The sequence below is a fragment of the Chamaea fasciata genome, unplaced genomic scaffold, assembly GCF_029207755.1.
Source record: "Chamaea fasciata isolate MVZ Bird 193981 ecotype frontalis unplaced genomic scaffold, bChaFas1.0.hap1 SCAF_3, whole genome shotgun sequence".
Classification (NCBI taxonomy): Eukaryota; Metazoa; Chordata; class Aves; order Passeriformes; family Sylviidae; genus Chamaea; species Chamaea fasciata.
The window spans coordinates 10,592,059-10,611,232 of record NW_027094088.1 but is presented as its reverse complement, the minus strand read 5'-3'; the positions used below and the strand labels follow the sequence as shown (position 1 = coordinate 10,611,232).

At 44.7% G+C, this 19,174-nt stretch overlaps 1 protein-coding gene across 5 annotated transcripts in view; it reads left to right on the top strand.

Annotated features, from left to right (window-relative positions):
- The window catches only part of SPTBN1 (spectrin beta, non-erythrocytic 1), a 116,980-nt gene that overhangs the window by 74,067 nt on the left and 23,739 nt on the right, over window positions 1-19,174 (top strand). For 4 of the 5 annotated variants that reach the window (XM_066177948.1, XM_066177950.1, XM_066177949.1 and 1 more), the window contains exons 5-18: window positions 419-510; window positions 848-928; window positions 1,634-1,749; window positions 2,608-2,720; window positions 3,322-3,509; window positions 4,803-4,920; window positions 6,194-6,352; window positions 6,948-7,250; window positions 8,037-8,190; window positions 8,873-9,746; window positions 9,885-10,019; window positions 10,607-11,363; window positions 11,579-11,781; window positions 16,593-16,683. In XM_066177948.1, coding sequence (XP_066034045.1) covers window positions 419-510; window positions 848-928; window positions 1,634-1,749; window positions 2,608-2,720; window positions 3,322-3,509; window positions 4,803-4,920; window positions 6,194-6,352; window positions 6,948-7,250; window positions 8,037-8,190; window positions 8,873-9,746; window positions 9,885-10,019; window positions 10,607-11,363; window positions 11,579-11,781; window positions 16,593-16,683 — 3,384 coding nt within the window. The remainder of the gene's footprint in view (window positions 1-418; window positions 511-847; window positions 929-1,633; window positions 1,750-2,607; window positions 2,721-3,321; window positions 3,510-4,802; window positions 4,921-6,193; window positions 6,353-6,947; window positions 7,251-8,036; window positions 8,191-8,872; window positions 9,747-9,884; window positions 10,020-10,606; window positions 11,364-11,578; window positions 11,782-16,592; window positions 16,684-19,174) is intronic. The other variant, XM_066177952.1, reaches the window with a different exon arrangement.

The following is a 19,174-nucleotide window of genomic DNA, read 5'->3' as shown; positions in this document are numbered from 1 at the left end:
GCTTTATTTCTAAATCACTAACATATGTGAAGCTCCAGTCTCTACACTAAATCCAGGAGAAAATGCTGCCCTGAGCTGCTCTCCATCTCCATGCTGGTTATCCATAACTTGGCTGGCTTGGCATTGACATGGATTAAGGTGGCCACAGGAATTATATTAGTCTCCCAGCTAAGGCTTGAGATTTCTTGTTTTCCAGCAAGCTACATATTGGTCTCTGCCCTCAGTTAAAAAAGGCTGGGAAGTCCTTTCGCAGAAAGAATAATACATCCGTATAATAAATACATAATTCATAACAAATAGCATAGTAATAAACATTTAATAGCATTAATTTTGGTGTTTCCCAGTGTTCCTTTCATATTTTCCAAAAAGGCAATGTGTTTTCTCATGGAAGTATTGAAATCTTCTATGTTACTTTTAGATCCAAGATATCAGCGTTGAAACTGAGGACAACAAGGAGAAGAAATCTGCTAAGGATGCTTTGCTTTTGTGGTGCCAGATGAAAACAGCTGGGTGAGTGTGGATTAAGTGATTAAAGTTCTTACAGCATTTTGAGGTTTTTTGGAAAAATTTTAAGTGGGAAATGCGTCTCTTCTTGAGGGAATTCAAGACAAGTGAGCTGATGTTTAATTGAAGTCAGAGAAGTCTGAATTTATGATGTTAATGCTGGGTGATAAACACACCACTCTAATAATCCATGAATATATATAGTAATAGGCTGACTCTTTTTCACCCTTTTCTGAAGAAATAATGACTTAATGTCTCCCTGCTCTGGCTTTTGGGGCCAGAGTGTGCAGAGCTGGACTGGGCATGCTGTATTGATTGTACTCTCCTTGTTTTTCTTCTGCAGGTACCCCAATGTCAATATCCACAACTTTACAACAAGCTGGAGGGATGGGATGGCGTTCAATGCACTGATCCATAAGCACAGGTATGTGTGACTCAATGTCTGCCCTGGTTTTGCAGCTACTTTGCAGCTGATTTCAAAAATCTGTGAAGAGCAGGAAGTTGAGGAGTTGCTGAGAGTTTTACAGCAACTTGCCTTGTTTTGAGCTTTACAGCCCTTGTGGTCATTGTGAGCTTGGCTGGGCAGCAGCTTCTCACACCGCAAGTCAAAACAGCCTGTGTTTGGTTTCAATGGAATAAATTACACCTGATTATTTGGGTTTGGTTTGGTTCTTGTACCTCAGTGAGTAAGCCATGCCCAGGTCTGGAATTTGGGGGCAGGAGTGGGGAAGTGCACCCAGAGCAGCCTGGAGGGAAAGGAAATCCCTGCCCAAGGATGGCCAGACGTGGTGCCAGGCGGCCATGGCTGGGGATGCTGCTTATGGCAAGCTCAGGCAGAGTTATCTGGATGGATTGCACGCCTCCATGGGCACAAAGAGAGACTCACGACCACAGCTTTGTTTTTCTCCAGGGTCACCTTCCCTGCTGTTAAGCTCTCCCCTATTCTCTCCCATAGTCAGGTCCTGCTGTGCTATGTGCTGGGCATTGCTTCATTCCTTTAACACTGCTGGGAAATGCACAGGGCACGTAAAATCTTGGCCAGATTTTCTAAGGGTTGGAGATTTTAGTTCATTTGAGGGTGGGCTGCACTGTACTTTGGGAAATCTAAAGAGTTTTCCATCCTGTCTAGGCCTGATCTGATTGATTTTGACAAGCTGAAGAAATCAAATGCACACTACAATCTGCAGAATGCTTTTAACCTTGCAGAGCAGCACCTTGGTCTTACCAAACTCCTGGACCCTGAGGGTAAGAATTCCAGCAGTTTCAGCACTTACGGGCTCTTTTCCTCCCACCCCTCCATGTCAAAGCACATCTCTGTGACAGCTTTTTGTGTCCAAGAGCAGCTGGATGCTGCTGATTCACCTGGTGATACAGGCAGAGAGGGAGGGAGAGAATATGAGATGTCTCCAGCAGCAAACTGAGCAGCAGTAGCACAAGAGCCCTTAATCCTGTGTTTACTTACTGCTGTCTGACAAGTTCGTTGGCCTAGTCATGTGTCCATAAAGTCATTCCAGTCAGAGGTTTCCTTCTGAGAAGGAAGAGAAGCAGAGGAGCAGAGAAGCTTCAGCCTGTTCTTCAATGGGAGTGTGTGTGCTCCCAGTGCTGGGGCAAGAACCTTTTGTGTCACAGAGCAGGAGTGATGTGTTTGGGCAAGTTTCTTCTAGCTTGTTTTCCAGTGCCTCAGAATTGCTGCAGGAGAGGAAATATTTTGCTTTCCACCTATATCTCTCAAGAGTCACCTGGACAGACATAGGTTTGGATTCCTTTCTCCAAATGCTGACGCAGCACTGAGGTTGTCAATTAACAGTAGTTCTGCCAACTCATACAGACACCAGAGGAGTTATTTGGCTGTGCACAAGCTGTGGCAAAGTCTGGAACTTGACTGTCAAGCCCAAAGGCCCCAAGCTTTAGCCTCAGTCCACACTACTGCCAGAACCAGTGCAAAGCTGCTCAATTTACTTTTTATTAGGACACCAGCCTTAGGGGCTGAACTGCCACTGAACCCATCTCTGACTCCCAAACACATCCTTGGTGCACTCTGAGCTCTGTTAGTGTAACCCCTGCAGCCTCAGCATGCTGAGATAACTCTTGTTTGGTTTACAGATATCAGCGTTGATCACCCTGATGAAAAGTCAATCATCACCTATGTGGTGACTTATTACCACTACTTCTCCAAGATGAAAGCTTTGGCTGTCGAAGGAAAACGTATTGGAAAGGTCTGCCTGTTTAAAATATAAATTGTTACAAAGCAGGTGAAATATTTCTGATCTTCTTTTTCCTCTTGGGTATTAATTTTTTAAGAGTCCACTCTGGTAATTTTTTTTTTTTTTTCTTTTGAACATGTTTTGAATGTTAAATATTCCCATGTGACTATGAGGAGTAGTTAATTTCCAGCTGCCTCACATTAGAAAACACTTGGCTGGTGTTTTATTTTTGCTTGTTAATTTGGCATCATTGCTACTTTTCCTTTCTCATTAACTTCTCCTCACCCTCTGGGCCTCTGACTCCTCTGGAAAAGTCCCTCATTTAAAACATGTGCAGTCATTCTCTGTCCTTTGGCGACATTGCCCCCGTCCTTACAGCTGACAGACTGAACATGAATCCTTGTGTGAGCCTCAGCTCTGCTCCCCTACTGCTGTGGGATCTTGGGAATTTAGTGCTGAAAAATGCCAAACTCTCATTCCTCAGGGATCCCAGCAGTGAGTACTCTGATTCACAACTCAAGTCTCCCTGCAGTTTCTTTTATGTGGCTTGTTGGATTTAAATGACTGAAGAGCACTGCCCTTGTGACTCATGTGTGTTGTGCTGCTGTTGCAGGTGCTTGACAATGCCATTGAAACAGAGAAAATGATAGAAAAATACGAGTCCTTGGCTTCTGACCTGCTGGAGTGGATTGAGCAAACCATTATCATCCTCAACAATCGCAAATTTGCCAACTCCCTGGTTGGGGTGCAGCAGCAGCTGCAGGCGTTCAACACTTACCGCACAGTGGAGAAACCACCCAAGTGAGTTTAATCTTAGCTTAACACAACAATCAGTGGTCTTGTTGGCTTAGTCAGTCATTGATTTTAAAAAAAAAACAACCAAACAAACACATTCAAGTAATTTTAATTGTGTCTTAAGAATTTATTTTCCTGTGCAAACCCAGCTCTCCTATTCCTGATTGGTACTTGTTGATGTTACCTGGGGCCCGTTTGCTTTGTGCTGTTCAGTGTGCAGATAATAACAACAGCAATGAGAAAAGCATGTTTCCCGCAGGATCTGAGTGTCCTGGATGCTGTCCCTGTCCTGGGATGCCTGTCTTATCATATGAGTGGTAATAGCATACTGTGGTAGTACAGCAATGTCACCACTCGTGCTTTTAATAGCAGTGGATAATACCAAAATGCTGCTATTAAAAGATCCCTACTGCTTATCCAACATGAAGAGGAAGCATGTCTGGCTTTGTCAAACAGCTCTGCTTACTCAAACTGATACAAGCAAAACTGGGCAACTTATTTCTGGAAAGCCTCTTTTAGCATCGTGATATCAAATCTGTTTATTATTTTTGTCTAATATGAGTTCTACTGGATAACAATCACAACCTGAAACATTACATGGCATCCAGACTTCTTCTAAAATTGCAGACTATTCCCTCATGCCCATGGAGTTTTTTTATTTCCCAGGCATACAACACAGGGAAAACAGTGGGAAGAGTTTATTGACTGCAGAGGGCTTTAAGTAAAACTTCCATTTCTTGCGTTGATGGAGTAAACTAGGACAGTGCACGTATTAGAATTTTAAAAAAAGCCTTTTCCTGTCCCCTGAGGGGTTTAAATCCAAACACTCAGACAGCTGACTTCTGTGAAGTTGCTTTTGCTGTCTGCCCCAGCTGGCTCCAGGGGAAGTGTGGGCTATTTCCATTGCTCCCAGCTTCCACACAAGATGGAGGAGTTTATGTGAATGCACCATTCACCATGTCAACATTTTAAACAAGTGCTTTATTATAGTTTATTGTAGTCAACTATATTAAATGTTTTATAGAACTGCTTCCCTGTGAGGGTGGTGAGACCCTGGCACAGGTTACCTAGAGAAGCTGTGGCTGCCCCATTCCTGGAAGTGTTGCAGACGGAGTGGGACAGGGCTGGGAGCAACCTGGGATAGTGGAAGGTGTCCCTGCTCTGGCAGAGGGTGTAACAGGATGGGCTTTAAGTTTCTTTCCGACCCAAACCATTCTGTCAATCCAGGATTGTATGATTATACCTTAGCAGTAATGGAAGCCTGATTGTAACTCAATTCTCTTGCAAAATTTTGTTTAGATTTACAGAAAAAGGAAACCTGGAAGTGCTGCTTTTTACCATCCAAAGTAAAATGAGAGCCAACAATCAGAAAGTGTACATGCCAAGGGAGGGCAAACTCATCTCTGACATTAACAAGGTAAACTGAGCAGCTCCTCCCCTGTGACTCAGGATGTTGCTGTTTTCTCTCAGAAAACTGGGCAGAAAAACATTTGTGATCTCCAGCCTTGATGTGGGGGCTGTAAGGGGTGGGTGAGGTGGGGTGACCTTTTCCTGCAGCTTGGACTTACTACCCTGAGTCAGGCCCTGGGTGTCCTCAGCCTCTGTAGGAGGTTCTGCTCCTGTGGCTGCCAGCTCTGCCTTGCCCCTCGTGGTCCTGGCTGTTGGAGAGAAGTGACAGAAGGCAGCAGCAGTAGGTGCTATGCCCTCCCTTCACCTCCCAGTGCCCTGCCTGGGCATCATGGATCCCTCTGGGATCCTGCAGCGTGTTCTCTGGTGTTGCAGCTGGCAGGGCAGGGCTGGGCACTGCAGAGCTGACAGGCTCTTCCAAGGATAATAAACCACTTCAGCCTGGCAGCTTCTTCCTTTGTGTTTGATCATGCTTGGCATTCCCAGACCAGCTGTTATGGGTGTCTGTGGCCTCATCCCAGGGAGCAGCAAACTGCTCAGCTCTCCTGGTTGCAGGAGGAATGCCCAAAATAGTCGTGTTTCAGGCAGTTTCACATCTGTTCAGATTTAGATTTAGTTTGTGTTTAGTTGAGGGCATTTTTGTTGTCTGTAAGAAGATCTGAAAGGTGATTAGCTGACTTCCAACATGCTTCTAAGACTTCTGATTTTTGTAATATTATCATCATGCATATGAATAACTTATGGCTTGAGGGAAAAAAAGGACTTGTAAGGACCACTAATAACTAAATTCAGCAGTTGTTTTCTTTTCCAAAGTGTAATAAAGAACAACAATTGTATGTTGATTTTGGAGGTGAGAAGCCATGAATCTCTCCCATTTCCTAAAGGAGGAAGATAGAATCTGCTCGTTTGGGAGTAGCAGTCAGGAGATCTTATTTTTTTTAACAAACTTTTTTTTACACATTCAAGCCAGGTGGTTTCCTTAGGCTTTGTTGGGAACGGGAGTAAGAAAGGACAAGAGAAAAGGCATCTGAGAGAAACAGCTTGCTCAGAAAATGACTGACTAAATTGAAAACAGATTTTAAGTCATGTGTTTATATTAGCAAACAAGGTGTAGGGCCAGCCAGTGCAAACTGGATTTATGGGCTTATAAATAATTGAACTAGTTTGGTGAAAGTTGCCTGTAGTGACTTCAGCCCTGATTTCATGCAAAGGAGATGGGATTTATCATAATCTTGTAAGAATATGTTGTTTAGAAGCCATGTGTTTTTCCTCCACGTCTTCAGGCCTGGGAAAGACTGGAAAAAGCTGAACATGAAAGAGAACTGGCACTGCGAAATGAGCTCATCAGACAAGAGAAACTGGAACAACTTGCACGGAGATTCGATCGCAAGGCAGCTATGAGAGAAACTTGGCTGAGTGAAAATCAACGTCTCGTTTCTCAGGTGCTGCTCTCAGAAATTGTCTGAGTGACTAAAATGGTTCCCATGAGTAATTACAGGATGCAGTTCTTGCAAGGAGAACATTTTCTCCCCTGTGCCTCATATTTTACTACATCTATGCATGTGCATATTTATTTATTGTATTTAGTTACTCTGTATGTGTATGTGCTTTACATCTTCTCTTTTATACGTTTGGGATTCCCTTCCTTGAACCTACCGGGCTGTGGTCAGGAGATTTGATGAGGAAATAACTACCCCTTCTTTATCTGAATATTTTGGTGAGTTCAGTGAAGTTAGCCCAGGAGTTAATTTTATTCTTTAATATTAAAATTATAAGGTTAGATTAGCCCCAGTCTAATCTTGATGGCCACGTGATTCTTCCCTCAAAGGCAGTGAATAATATCTCCGATTTTATCAGTGGTTCTTTATTATCAGAGACATGTCCTCTTATTTTATTAAAGAAGACTCTTGGGAGCATTTTGAGGTCCCAGATTTGCTAACAAGTGTGTTTTGCCAAGTCAGAACTAACAGCAGAGGTTAAGCAGTGAGTCTTTTGTCCTCAGCAGCCATTCCTGAGGAAGTGCCTCTGCCTTTGCAGGACAATTTTGGCTTTGACCTCCCAGCAGTGGAGGCTGCCACAAAGAAGCATGAGGCCATTGAGACGGACATCGCGGCATATGAGGAGCGGGTTCAGGCCGTGGTGGCAGTGGCGAAGGAGCTCGAGACTGAAAACTACCATGACATCAAGCGCATCACTGCGAGGAAGGACAATGTTATCCGCCTGTGGGAGTATCTCCTGGAGCTGCTCCGGGCACGGAGACAGCGGCTGGAGATGAACCTTGGGCTGCAGAAGATTTTCCAGGAGATGCTGTACATTATGGACTGGATGGACGAGATGAAGGTGGGTGGAAGTCCTTTGAGAATGCATACCAAATATTTCTCAGACGTGTACGTGTCCTTTTCTGCCAAGTTTTAAGATTCATTTTGCCCCTCTGGTTTAGTAGACAGACCCAGAAGATCCACATTCAAGAGCAGTGAACAAATTCCCTATGATTTGTTAACAATAAAGATTAAAAACAAGTAAGGAAAAGGAACAAGTTCACTCCTATAAAAAGCTACTTTCCAGCTTCATGTCTGTCTCATAGACCCCAGAAGTTTTGGTCACAGTGCCTGGGTAAAGACAACAGATTTGGTGAAAGGGAATTAAATAATCACTCTCTGTCACGATTTACATGGGGAGCAAGTCACCTCTTCACCTCTCTGCTTTTAAAAGCTTGAATTTCCTCCTGTCTGTTCTCCTGGGATCTGGGAAGGGAAAGAACCATGACGTGTCCATCAGCCAGCAGAACTTGGAAGCTTTTGGAGGAGGGAAAGCTGTGTGTCACTCAGTAGGAGCTCACAGCACCTGGGCTGAGTGCTGTTCCTTGGCCCTGCTGAGCTAACTCAGCCTCTCAGCATCCTAGACTGAAAATTCATTAAAGAGCAGTCAAGTTCTTCATGGTTGCCAGTGATTTCAAAAATACTGGCTCAAATTTGTATCAGCCTTGTCTCTGCATTTGGAATTTCTGTCCTTATGGGTGTGAAGTTCTGACCTAATGTACCAACAGATAACAGTGCCTGTAGTCCCAAAGAAGCAAACAGCTTATGGCCTTCAGCCTGTTTTACTAGTCTTTCTCGTTTTGTTCAGGTGCTTTTGCTGTCCCAAGACTACGGCAAACACTTGTTGGGAGTTGAAGACCTGCTGCAGAAACACGCTCTGGTGGAAGCTGACATTGCTATTCAGGCTGAGAGAGTGAGAGGGGTCAATGCCTCTGCTCAGAAGTTTGCCACCGATGGAGAAGGTAACCTGCACCCAACATACCCCTTTTGTATTAATTACCCATGAGGTTATCTGTGAAACTCATTGGTTCTGCAAGATAGGTGAGCTAAATTCCTCACCAGAATGAGAGAATTCAGCTCCGTTTGTTCCTTCTGTATTCAGTGTGTCAATGATTCATTTGTCCAGGAACCTGCTCAGGAATTGAGTGTGGCATTGTGCCTTGCATGGGATGTTGTGCTCCTCACCAGCAGCTGCTGTGGCTTTGTAGAAGTCACTATGGTTCCCCATGCTATGTTCCTAATGCAAACATTTACACAGCTTGTTGGACCCAGTCCAATGATGTTCGCATTTATCCTAAAAGGAAGCAATTCCCTAGAACCCAGTGTTGTTAACTAGAGTAAATGACGTCCAATTTGTGCAGTTGTGGATAAATCTGAATTCAGTGAATTTTGTCTCACTGGAAACAGTTATATCTTAACTTTTGGGGGGTTTTTTTGTCTTCTGCAAAGAATAATATTTTCTGATCTGTGTTATTATGTGGTGGAGCTTGAACACTTCCCATTCACTTTCCTTAGACTAACTATGGATTCTTTCATGTAAACCTTGTAGCCGGAACACACAGGAATTCAGAGCTTTGCGTATGCCCCAGCTGTGGGGATGGGAGTGAGTAAGCCAAGGTGGTAATCTCATGTTCTCTGTCCAAGCAGGTTACAAGCCCTGTGACCCACAGGTGATCAGGGACCGCGTGGCTCACATGGAGTTCTGCTACCAGGAGCTCTGCCAGCTTGCGGCCGAGCGCCGCGCACGCCTTGAGGAGTCACGGCGCCTCTGGAAATTCTTCTGGGAAATGGCTGAAGAGGAAGGCTGGATCAGGGAGAAGGAGCAGATCCTGTCATCTGATGACTATGGGAAGGACCTAACCAGTGTTGTCCGACTCTTGAGTAAACACAAGGCGTTCGAGGACGAGATGAGTGGCCGCAGTGGCCACTTTCAGCAGGCGATAAAAGAAGGTGAAGACATGATCGTGGAAGAGCATTTTGGGTCTGAGAAGATCAGAGAAAGAATTAAGGATATCCGGGAGCAGTGGGCTAACTTGGAGCAGTTATCTGCCATTAGGAAGAAGCGGCTGGAGGAAGCCTCTCTCCTTCACCAGTTCCAGGCTGATGCTGACGATATTGATGCGTGGATGTTGGACATCCTTAAGATTGTCTCCAGCAACGATGTTGGCCATGATGAATATTCCACTCAGTCCTTGGTCAAGAAACACAAAGATGTGGCTGAAGAGATTGCGAGCTACCGGCCGACCATCGACTCTCTTCACGAGCAGGCCAAGGCCCTGCCACAGGAGCACACGGAGTCTCCAGATGTGCAAGGCAGGTTGTCCGGAATCGAGGAGAGATACAAAGAGGTTGCTGAGCTGACCCGGCTGCGTAAACAGGCCCTGCAGGATACCCTTGCTCTCTATAAGATGTTCAGTGAGGCAGACGCTTGTGAGCTTTGGATCGATGAAAAGGAGAAGTGGCTGAATAATATGCAGATTCCAGAGAAGCTGGAGGACCTGGAAGTGATCCAGCACAGGTGAGAATGCCTTTACCAGGGAGTTTGGGGAATACTGGGTGGAAGTGTTTTACCCCAGCAACCTTTCTCAGCTTGCCTGTGGCTCAGATTCTCTAATGCCTGGGGGATCTTGTGTTTGTTTGTTTTCCCCCACTCCAGATTTGAAAGCTTGGAGCCAGAAATGAACAACCAGGCATCCCGTGTGGCTGTGGTGAACCAGATTGCCAGGCAGCTGATGCACAGTGGCCACCCTGGGGAGAAGATCAAAGCACAGCAAGATAAACTCAACACAAGGTAAGTGCAAGCCTTGTGCTCAGGAGCATCACACCAGCTGGAACAAGTATGGTGGGGTCATTTGTTTTTTTTTAAATGGGCTTTTTTATGATATTCTGATGCTGTTACCTGAAGTATCTTCAAGGTAGGCCATTAAAACATCAAAAGGAAAGAGTTGTGCCTTTCAAATACTTGATTATCAAATGGAGTTTTGCTCTTGACTTAATTAGGCCCTGAGTGTGTCAGTACCTTGATGTGAGAGCTGGAAATTGACTGTAATAATTACTATGATAAAAAATCAATATAGTTTTGTGTAAACTCCCTCATTTTTTAGCTTCAGAATAAACCAAGGGAGTGTGAAAAGTTGATATAACTGCCAATTTTTCACTTGAGGAAAAATTATACTCCGTGTGCTGGTACTAGTCACATTCTAATACACACCATATCTGGGTTCATGATTGCTTTGCTAGAAATACTGGTGGTGTGGGAAGGACTGAGAAAACCCAGAGTAGCTGGGTTTACCAAGCTGGTGAGAGCAGCTGCAATGCTGCCACATCCTTTTCCCACAAATCTCAACTTCTCTGCTCTCCTCTCCTCACACATTTCAGGTGGAGCCAGTTCAGAGAACTGGTAGATAGGAAGAAGGATGCTCTGCTCTCTGCTCTGAGTATCCAGAACTACCATCTTGAATGTAATGAAACCAAATCCTGGATCAGGGAAAAGACCAAAGTGATTGAATCCACACAAGACCTGGGTAATGACCTGGCTGGAGTGATGGCCTTGCAGAGGAAGCTGACAGGCATGGAACGGGACCTGGTGGCCATTGAAGCCAAGCTCAGTGACCTACAAAAGGAGGCAGAGAAGCTGGAATCGGAGCATCCTGACCAGGCACAAGCCATCCTTTCACGGCTTGCAGAGATCAATGATGTGTGGGAAGAAATGAAGACCACCCTGAAGAACCGGGAAGAGTCCCTGGGAGAGGCCAGCAAGCTTCAGCAGTTCCTGAGAGATCTGGATGACTTCCAGTCCTGGCTCTCCAGAACACAGACTGCAATCGCCTCTGAAGATATGCCCAACACCCTGACAGAGGCTGAGAAGCTGCTCACTCAGCACGAGAATATCAAGAATGAAATCAACAACTATGAGGAAGATTATCAGAAGATGAGGGACATGGGTGAGATGGTGACACAAGGGCAAACTGATGCTCAGTACATGTTCCTACGCCAGCGTCTACAGGCTTTGGACACGGGATGGAATGAGCTTCACAAAATGTGGGAGAACAGGCAAAATCTCCTTTCCCAGTCTCATGCCTACCAGCTGTTTCTCAGAGACACCAAGCAAGCAGAAGCTTTCCTTAATAACCAGGCAAGTGGTCAAGATATACCTGACTTCATTTCTACAGGTTGGCACTGTGTACTGCAAGCAATTAACAGACAAAGTATTGGCAGGAGAGCCACAAGCAGAAAAATTGCCCTTTTCTAACTGAATTTTACTTCAAACTGTTCTTGGAAGATATCTGTTGTTGGAGCAGCAGCATAACCAGAGTGTAACAATTTTCTCTCTGATTTCTTTAATCCCAGGAGTATGTTCTGGCGCACACAGAAATGCCAACTACCTTGGAAGGAGCAGAAGCTGCTATTAAAAAGCAGGAGGATTTCATGACCACCATGGATGCCAATGAAGAAAAGATCAATGCAGTTGTGGAGACAGGCAGGAGGCTCGTTAGTGATGGGAACATTAACTCTGATAAAATCCAGGAGAAAGTGGACTCTATTGATGACAGGTAAGGGCAGAACTATGGTACAATGTAGCTGTTCCTGCTTTAATTCTGTTCTCTGAGAGATGCCCTTTTACCAGGATTCAAAGGCAAAATAACAGCTTAGAAAATGTCTGTTCCAGACTGTTTTCTTTGTGTTGTGGAAAAATAGGAACTGTCGTGTTTCAAGAATGCACCAGGCTAAACTTAGTTAAATAATACCTCTCCCACTTTCTAGAGGGAAACATTCTAGCTCCCTACCCAGAATTTGGCTGTTTGAGTGTTGCCGTGTCGTTCTTGGAGTATGAACAGACTTGATGCTCTGGTGGGAGCTGTAGCAGTTGGCTGTGTCTGGTTTCACAAGTCTCAGTTTCCTCTGCTGCCCCTAAGCTGGTGTGATTACAATAACATATTCCTGTCCTTCCTCTGAAGAAGGAATGTGGCTCTTCAAGGGTGTAATTGGCATTGCATCCACCCCACCCACTCGACTTTGATCACCTCTTCCAGCTTGTCTGGCCCCTCTGAGATCAGATTAGGAAGCACTGGTACAAGTGTGTCTTTCATCCCAGAACAGGTCCTTTGCTTTCTCTCTCTGGCTGTGGCATGGATGCTATAGAACATTAAAAGTTTCTTTTCCTTTGAAACCCAAATATTCAGTTTTGATGGCTGTTATTCTTTCTGCTTTTGGTTTGGATAACAGTGGAGTCTTTCAAGGCACTGTGACTGTCAGAACACAGCAGTGAGCTGTGAAATGTCACTGATGACCCTCCCATCAGACTTCCATTCCCCCACAGCTGGTAAGCTCAAAGTTCTCCAGATGCCTTCGTCTCCAAGGAGAAACTGAACTGAAGTAGTTCAGAAAATGTTGTACCTTTCATATTTGGGCAGAGATGTCCCACTCTGTGTGCACCCACTTTAGCCATGCCTCATGGCTTCAGGAAAGGCAGCTGTTCCTGTTCCCAGAGCGTGATGAGGGCCTCTGACAGCTGAACTCCCAGGGTACCCCAAAGTTCCATTCTCTCTCTAATCAGCTTGGCTCTAGATCCCAGAGAGAATCTGCAAAGGCCAGGAAGAGAGCATTATGTGAAAGCAATCAAGGGGACAACTAGGACAGTGATTTTCCTTATTTACCTTCTCTAAGGGCCCTCTACTCTAAGTTTTCCCATCCACTTAGGAAAGCAGGAGAGCTTGATCCCAGCCATCTGGTCAGGTGTCCTCTTTCTGCAGCTTTTGGTATATCAAAAGAAAGCATCCAAGGATATCATAGCAAATGGCCAGCTGCATCTTACTGCCCTGTCTGAAGTGGCTGGAGTGGGAGACAGCTTCAGCCCATGTCCTGTGTGCTCTGCAAAGGCTCTGGTGGCTGTCACCCCAGTGCTGCTGCTTCTCTGTGCCCTGTTGTCCCTGCTGTCCTGCTTGGGGGACGTGTGCTGGAGTTCCTACTGGGACTGACCATTTCCTCAATTCCAAAGCTATTTATGCCGAGTGCTGCAAAAACCATCCGGTGTGCTGCTATTCAGGAAATCCGTGTGATTGCTCCCTGAGTCTGGGGGTCTGATAAGCCTCCAGAACAAAGCCCTGGGGCTGCATACACTGGGAGGGGTAGCAAAGGAAGCCTCTTTGCTTCCACAAAAAGTGGCTCTCCCAGCCGAGCTCCTCCTGGATGTCTAACAAAGGACCAAAACAAACAAGCACAAATATGTGCAGTGGCTCCATACTTCCCATAGGGAGCTCTTTGTAGTTTCTGGTATTGTTCAAAGTGGGTTTTGCAGTTGTGCTTTTGAGCTGTTCCTGAGGAGACCCCACTGGCCCTGGTGCAGCAGACAGGCCCTGCCCTGGGATGGTTCCCATCTCAATAGGGATGGCAGTGGTACAAGGAGGAGGAAAGTGCAATAGGAAAGAAACCCTTCAGCACAACCTTTTAGTGCAGTTCACAGGCAAGAATGAATGGGCATGAGGACATGGAGTAAGGGTGAGGGAAGGAGAAGGTGGGTTTGCATCAAGCTGTCACCAACTAGCTTTTCCAGTTGGGGAAGAAGCTGGTCTCCCTGTGCAGCTGTCCCTGCTTGCATGACTTCTGCTGCTCTGATGCATTTTGTCCTCCATTTAGTCTTGGAAGAGTGTTGGGGAACTGCCCCTCTCCATGTGCCTCCTTCATGGCCTCTGATTCTGCAAGGGACATTTAGTCTAAAGACAGTGGCAGATCTGGCACAAGTTGTGATCTGAGCCTGCTTTACATCAACTTTTGTAGTTGCGCAATTTTCTGCTCAACAGAGAACAGAAATAAGTTTTGTTCTTGCCCATTCAGAAGGGAGAATGCCTCGTTTGCTGGAGCAATGAAAGAAGCTAAAATTGCCTTTCATATATGTCAGGATTCCTGGCAGGCAGCTGCATTCACACCACGTGTAAGATTTATTATTTCTGCACAGGCTTTGAAACCCACAGTCTTACAGTTAAACCACAAGTGGTTTTGTCAGTTTTCAGCACTGTCAGCATTCTCAGGGGCCTCTGGGAGTCATCTTGGGGACACTGGGTAAATTCTGGATTAATTTGTGTCAAACACCTCCTTATGCTGAACAGATCTTACACTTATGGTCTAAGTCATATGTGTGATACAGAATTCAAAGCCATTCTAAATAACTGGAGTCTGCAAACTATTCTTCTTCCACAAACTGTTTCTAGCAAATTAGTTAGAAGCAGTCATTGACAACCTTAAGTGTGAATTCTTTAAAAGAATTTAGGGATATTTGAACAAGGAGTTAATAATATTTAGGTACAGCTCATCTGGAGCAGGAGAACAGACTAAATAACTTCTTTAAATCCTTTATTCCCATTAAAAAAGTCAGTGATGAAAACACAGGAATTCCTGTCTGTTCCAGCAGTGCCCATCCTCAAAATGCTTCTACTTTGTTATGGTTCAGCCCTGTTCTTCAGAGAAAACTCATTGTCCAGTCTCACTCCAGGTCATCTTGAACAAAACAACCTTGTGCAATTACATAGCTCTAAGCACCAGAGATCATATTTGTTATGCTTTGGCATCATCTGTTTGATGATATCCCTGCATGATTTCCTTCAAAGTCCTTCTAGTCAGTATTTCCAACACTCCATGGGAGATATTTTTATTAGTTTTTTAAAATTTGGGTTTTCTCAACATACAAACTTCTGTACTTATCTTAAATCTATTCAAGTGCCCTGAAAGTTCTCCTTTAAACTTCATAACCCGTGTCCTCTTCAGAATACATGAGTCTGTAATGTAATCTAGCCTTAAATCTCTGAAAGCAGCATGATAAAATCACCCAAGCAGTTCTTTGCTTCATTTTAACAACCTGAGTAATACAGTGTGTTTGCCCAGGCATATAAAAGCCAGCCAAGAAAGAGTGAAATCAAACCCAGGGATGTTTGCCTCATTAGAGAGGTTTTTCCAAAGGCACAATTTGTGTCTTTTCCTTTGTGTTCCCTCTGTCAAAACTTCACACTCACCTGGGCTTGGACTCCAGGCTCTTGCTTTGATGGTTCCATGAGTCCTCCTTGCCTTGCAATCTATAAATCATTTTCTTGACTGCACCTTTAGAGATGCTGCTTGCCTGGTTGATTGAAAGCAGCTGCTGAGGCCAAGGAGAAGCAATTTGTAGTTCTGTGAAGGGTTTTCTCCTATTCCTGCCTACAGACTTTTTGTTTTTATAGAAAATGTATCTCCAAGTATTCCTTGTGTTTCTGAAGTCACTAAGTTGGTGCCAGAGAGCTTGCTGTGGTAACTTACTGCAGATCAGAAAAAGTGGTGTCATCATCCAGTTGTCATCAACATGTAATTTATGGTCTTCTGGAGTATCATGAGTGTCTGGAGATCTCCACTAACATGGATTTATTTAGCTTTTGCCAGCATGTCCTGAGCTCATCGTATAAATTGCCACCCTTTAAAATAATTTCAAACTCTCAATCCATATTTATCTTATTAAAAATGGCAGCAATATTTCACTTTAAACCCTTGTACAGTGCAATAGGAACGAGCCTAGCACAATGAGCAGTAAATAAAAATTATCTTCTTTACTCTGTCTCTTCCTTGTAAATTGCCTCATGAATAATGAAAGTATGGAAGGGCAGGGATAACTACTCCAAATTAAGCCTTTCTAAAAACATGCCCAGAGGTACCTTGGGAATCAGCCTCATTCCATTTGAAGGACCCACCACAACCTTTGGGAGTGCCAGCATGACTCATCCTTCAAGGGGCAAACAGTGATGAATCAAATTAGGGCTTCTGGATTAACCTTTCCTTCTCTTCTGGCTGCTCTTAAACACTCTGAAAAATATGTTCCAAGTGCATAAAGCTTCTGTGTGCAGAACCACACAGGAGTGCTGCACGTGGTTAAACACAGCCACCCACCTTGGGAAGGTTCTGTGGCCCAGCTCAGCTTCGTGTGGGACAAGGAGGTGCTGAAGGTGTTTTACAAAGAGCATTCCAGCAGGTGCACCCTGCAAGGGCCACACAACGTCATCTCACTGTTGCAATTTGCCATTTTCTTATGTTTTTTGGCTAACCCCCTGAACTCTCCTGTGGGCTTGAAATGAGTGGGTCACATTCAGACCATAACACATTGTGAAACCCTGCTGACTTCAGAATCCTCTCTGTGTATTTAATGGGTCACAAAAACAAGGAGATGCTGAACTTCAGTGAGCCCATTAAATAACACACTCCTAAATGTCCTTTGAAAGGCAGCAAAGGACACACACCACAAACTTACCAACACCCGTAGTCCAAAGACGCTCCAGAAACTAACAGTGACAGTTTTTCATGAAATGCCTATTTCATTTCCTTTCTCTGTTGTTTTTTTCCTGACCAGACATAGGAAGAACCGTGAAGCAGCCAGTGAACTTCTGATGAGACTGAAAGACAACAGGGATCTCCAAAAGTTTCTTCAGGATTGCCAAGAGGTAAATCATGCCCTTTCACTTTTATTGCTGAAAGCTGCATCCTGCAGAAGAGCATTCCTATTCCATATTTTATGAGGACTGGAACGCTCAGTCATTCAGTAGTATTTAGTGTGGAGTAAACCTAAAAAAACCCTGACCACACCACTGCAAAAAATAATGTTTTTTTCTTTTCTCATGAACTGGATTTTCTTTTGTCATACAAGCTAAAGACATAAAAAACTGTCAAAAGCAGTGAAGATTTTTCTGCTGTGGCATTAATTATAACCATGTGGAATGTGGCAGGATTAGCAGTGCACTTACTAAGGGTTTTGTCTACAGCTGTACAGATGTATGTGGCCTGGTGCAGGGGCTTTCAAGTGATTTCTAGCAAACATTAGTCAGAAGAATAGGAGGTTAAGAACTAAAAAGGAGCAAGATTAAGCTGTGTCAATTGTGTGATTTACCTGATAGTTCACGTGTTTAAAATTGTTAAGTATTATAAGATTTGAAAAAAGAAATTCTTTACAGACTTTGTAATCACTTTCATAGACTGTTTACACTGAAGACAACATTTTAAAGTTTGGAATACTGTTGTTCCTTGCACAAGGAGTTAATCAAGTCATTTTCAGGTTATTTCATGGAGTACTGGCAGATAATAAAGAGCTTTGCCTGTTCGGTTTTGATCATAAACGGGGCAAGTGGTATTTGCTGCTTGATTGTCTGGATTCAATCTGTTTCCCAACACTGCATAAGCTGCCCATGAGCTTGTCTTCAATTGCTCGTTCCTTGGTAGCTAAAACACGACAGATTAACAAAAATTCCGGTGTTATTAGCAGCAGCTTCCTTCCTTCTACCTCTGGTAGAAAGATTCCCTGGCTCTTGGAGCTCTTCTGGCCTCAATGTCAGTGTGGGTGTATTCCCTAGGATCTGTTTTTTTCCCCTGTATCACTGGAAGAAAAAGGAAAGCATAAAAGCTCTAGTGTTGGCTGCCTGAATGCCTTTCCTCTCCCTTTTTTCTCTCCAGCCACTAAAGCATGGATGTCTCGACTGCATGGTTCAGAGACAAACTTACAATTACCCAAATGTCAGGGATTTCTCCAATTCTCTTTGAGAGGACATTAGCTTTGGTGATAATCGAAGGGCTGTTTCCAGAGAAAACTTAGAATTTACGTCAGTGTGGGGCCTGCTGACACCTCCTTTGGGCTGGAGGGTTTGTGATCGAACAGCACTGTCCTGTGTGGTGGAAGGGAACCAAGGCAACACCTCTCCCATGGCTTTTTCCTTAGCACTGCCTGTGAAGCTGGGAATTGTTAGGGAACAGCTTTGAGCCAGTCCCCATTTCAACCAGCAGTGATCCTTTGTCCTTCCTGCCCACTCCTGCCTTAGGGACAGTTTCTCATCTGTCTCTAACCTGCGGAAAGGCAGAGTGCTTTCTTCAGCCCTTCCCAGGGCAGCCACATTGTCACTGTCACCCTGTGCTGAGATGTTTGAGAGTGGGGCCTTCTGCCCCTCGCTCCTTCCTGCAGAGCTGGGGAGGAGGGTCAGTGGCACTCTGGAGCAGCAGGATTATTCTCCTCACAGCAGCCTAGCAGTGATAAACCCCCCTTTGGGGTCGCAGGTGTGGCAAACCAGCAGATTTTGTTGTTGTGAGAAGTCAGAAACACTGTCACAAGTTAGTCCTGGGGCAATGCTTTTCTGGCTGTTTCTTGCACTCATCAATATGAATGTATTAAATAAATTTGCCAAGTGAGTGAAACAGTGACAGCAGAAAATCCTGAGTGGAGGAGATGTGATAAATGTTGCCATTTAGTTTTCGTTGACTTCCTGCTCTTCCTCAGCTCACCTTCGAGGAGTTTACAGTTGACCTTCCCTCTGAGTGTTTGGAAGTCCCACCACTGTCTGAGCTCATTTCTCCAGGGACGTGGTGAAAGCTCTTGGCAAGACTCTGCACTCTGAAGTTTCTCTCCCGGAGTGTGCTGGCAGGATTTGCCATGTGAACATTCCCACAGGATGGGCTGGCAGCTTGGCTCCTGGCATAGTCTGGGAAGTACAGTGGCACTTGGAGCCCTTTCCCCTTGCCTTCCTGCTGCCCCAGGCTCACAAGAGTTTGTCTCTGTGTTTCCCTTCCTTCCTAATGGGTCAGCACTGCAGACTGGCAGCCAAGAGCAGAAACAGGGTCTTGTGTACAGGTGCAAAGGATGGGAGGAAGCTTCCTCCTCTCCTGGCCTTAACAGCTTTTGGAGAAATAAATATTCCAAGTGTCATTTTGAGGCAATTTAGGGAATTTTTTGAAAATCTACTTTCACACTCAAGGTACTGACTTTTAGTGCCTGTAGTGGTTGCAAAACCCAGATTTTAGCTGTGAGCCCTTAAATACTTTCTCTGCATTTTTGTGCTCTGAGGGGTTTATCCTGACAGGCCCTGGCTGTGGACCACATGTCCCTGTCTTGCCTTCTGCCAGCTGGTAACAGGAATGATCCAGCCTCTCCTTGGGAAGCACTTTTAAATCCCC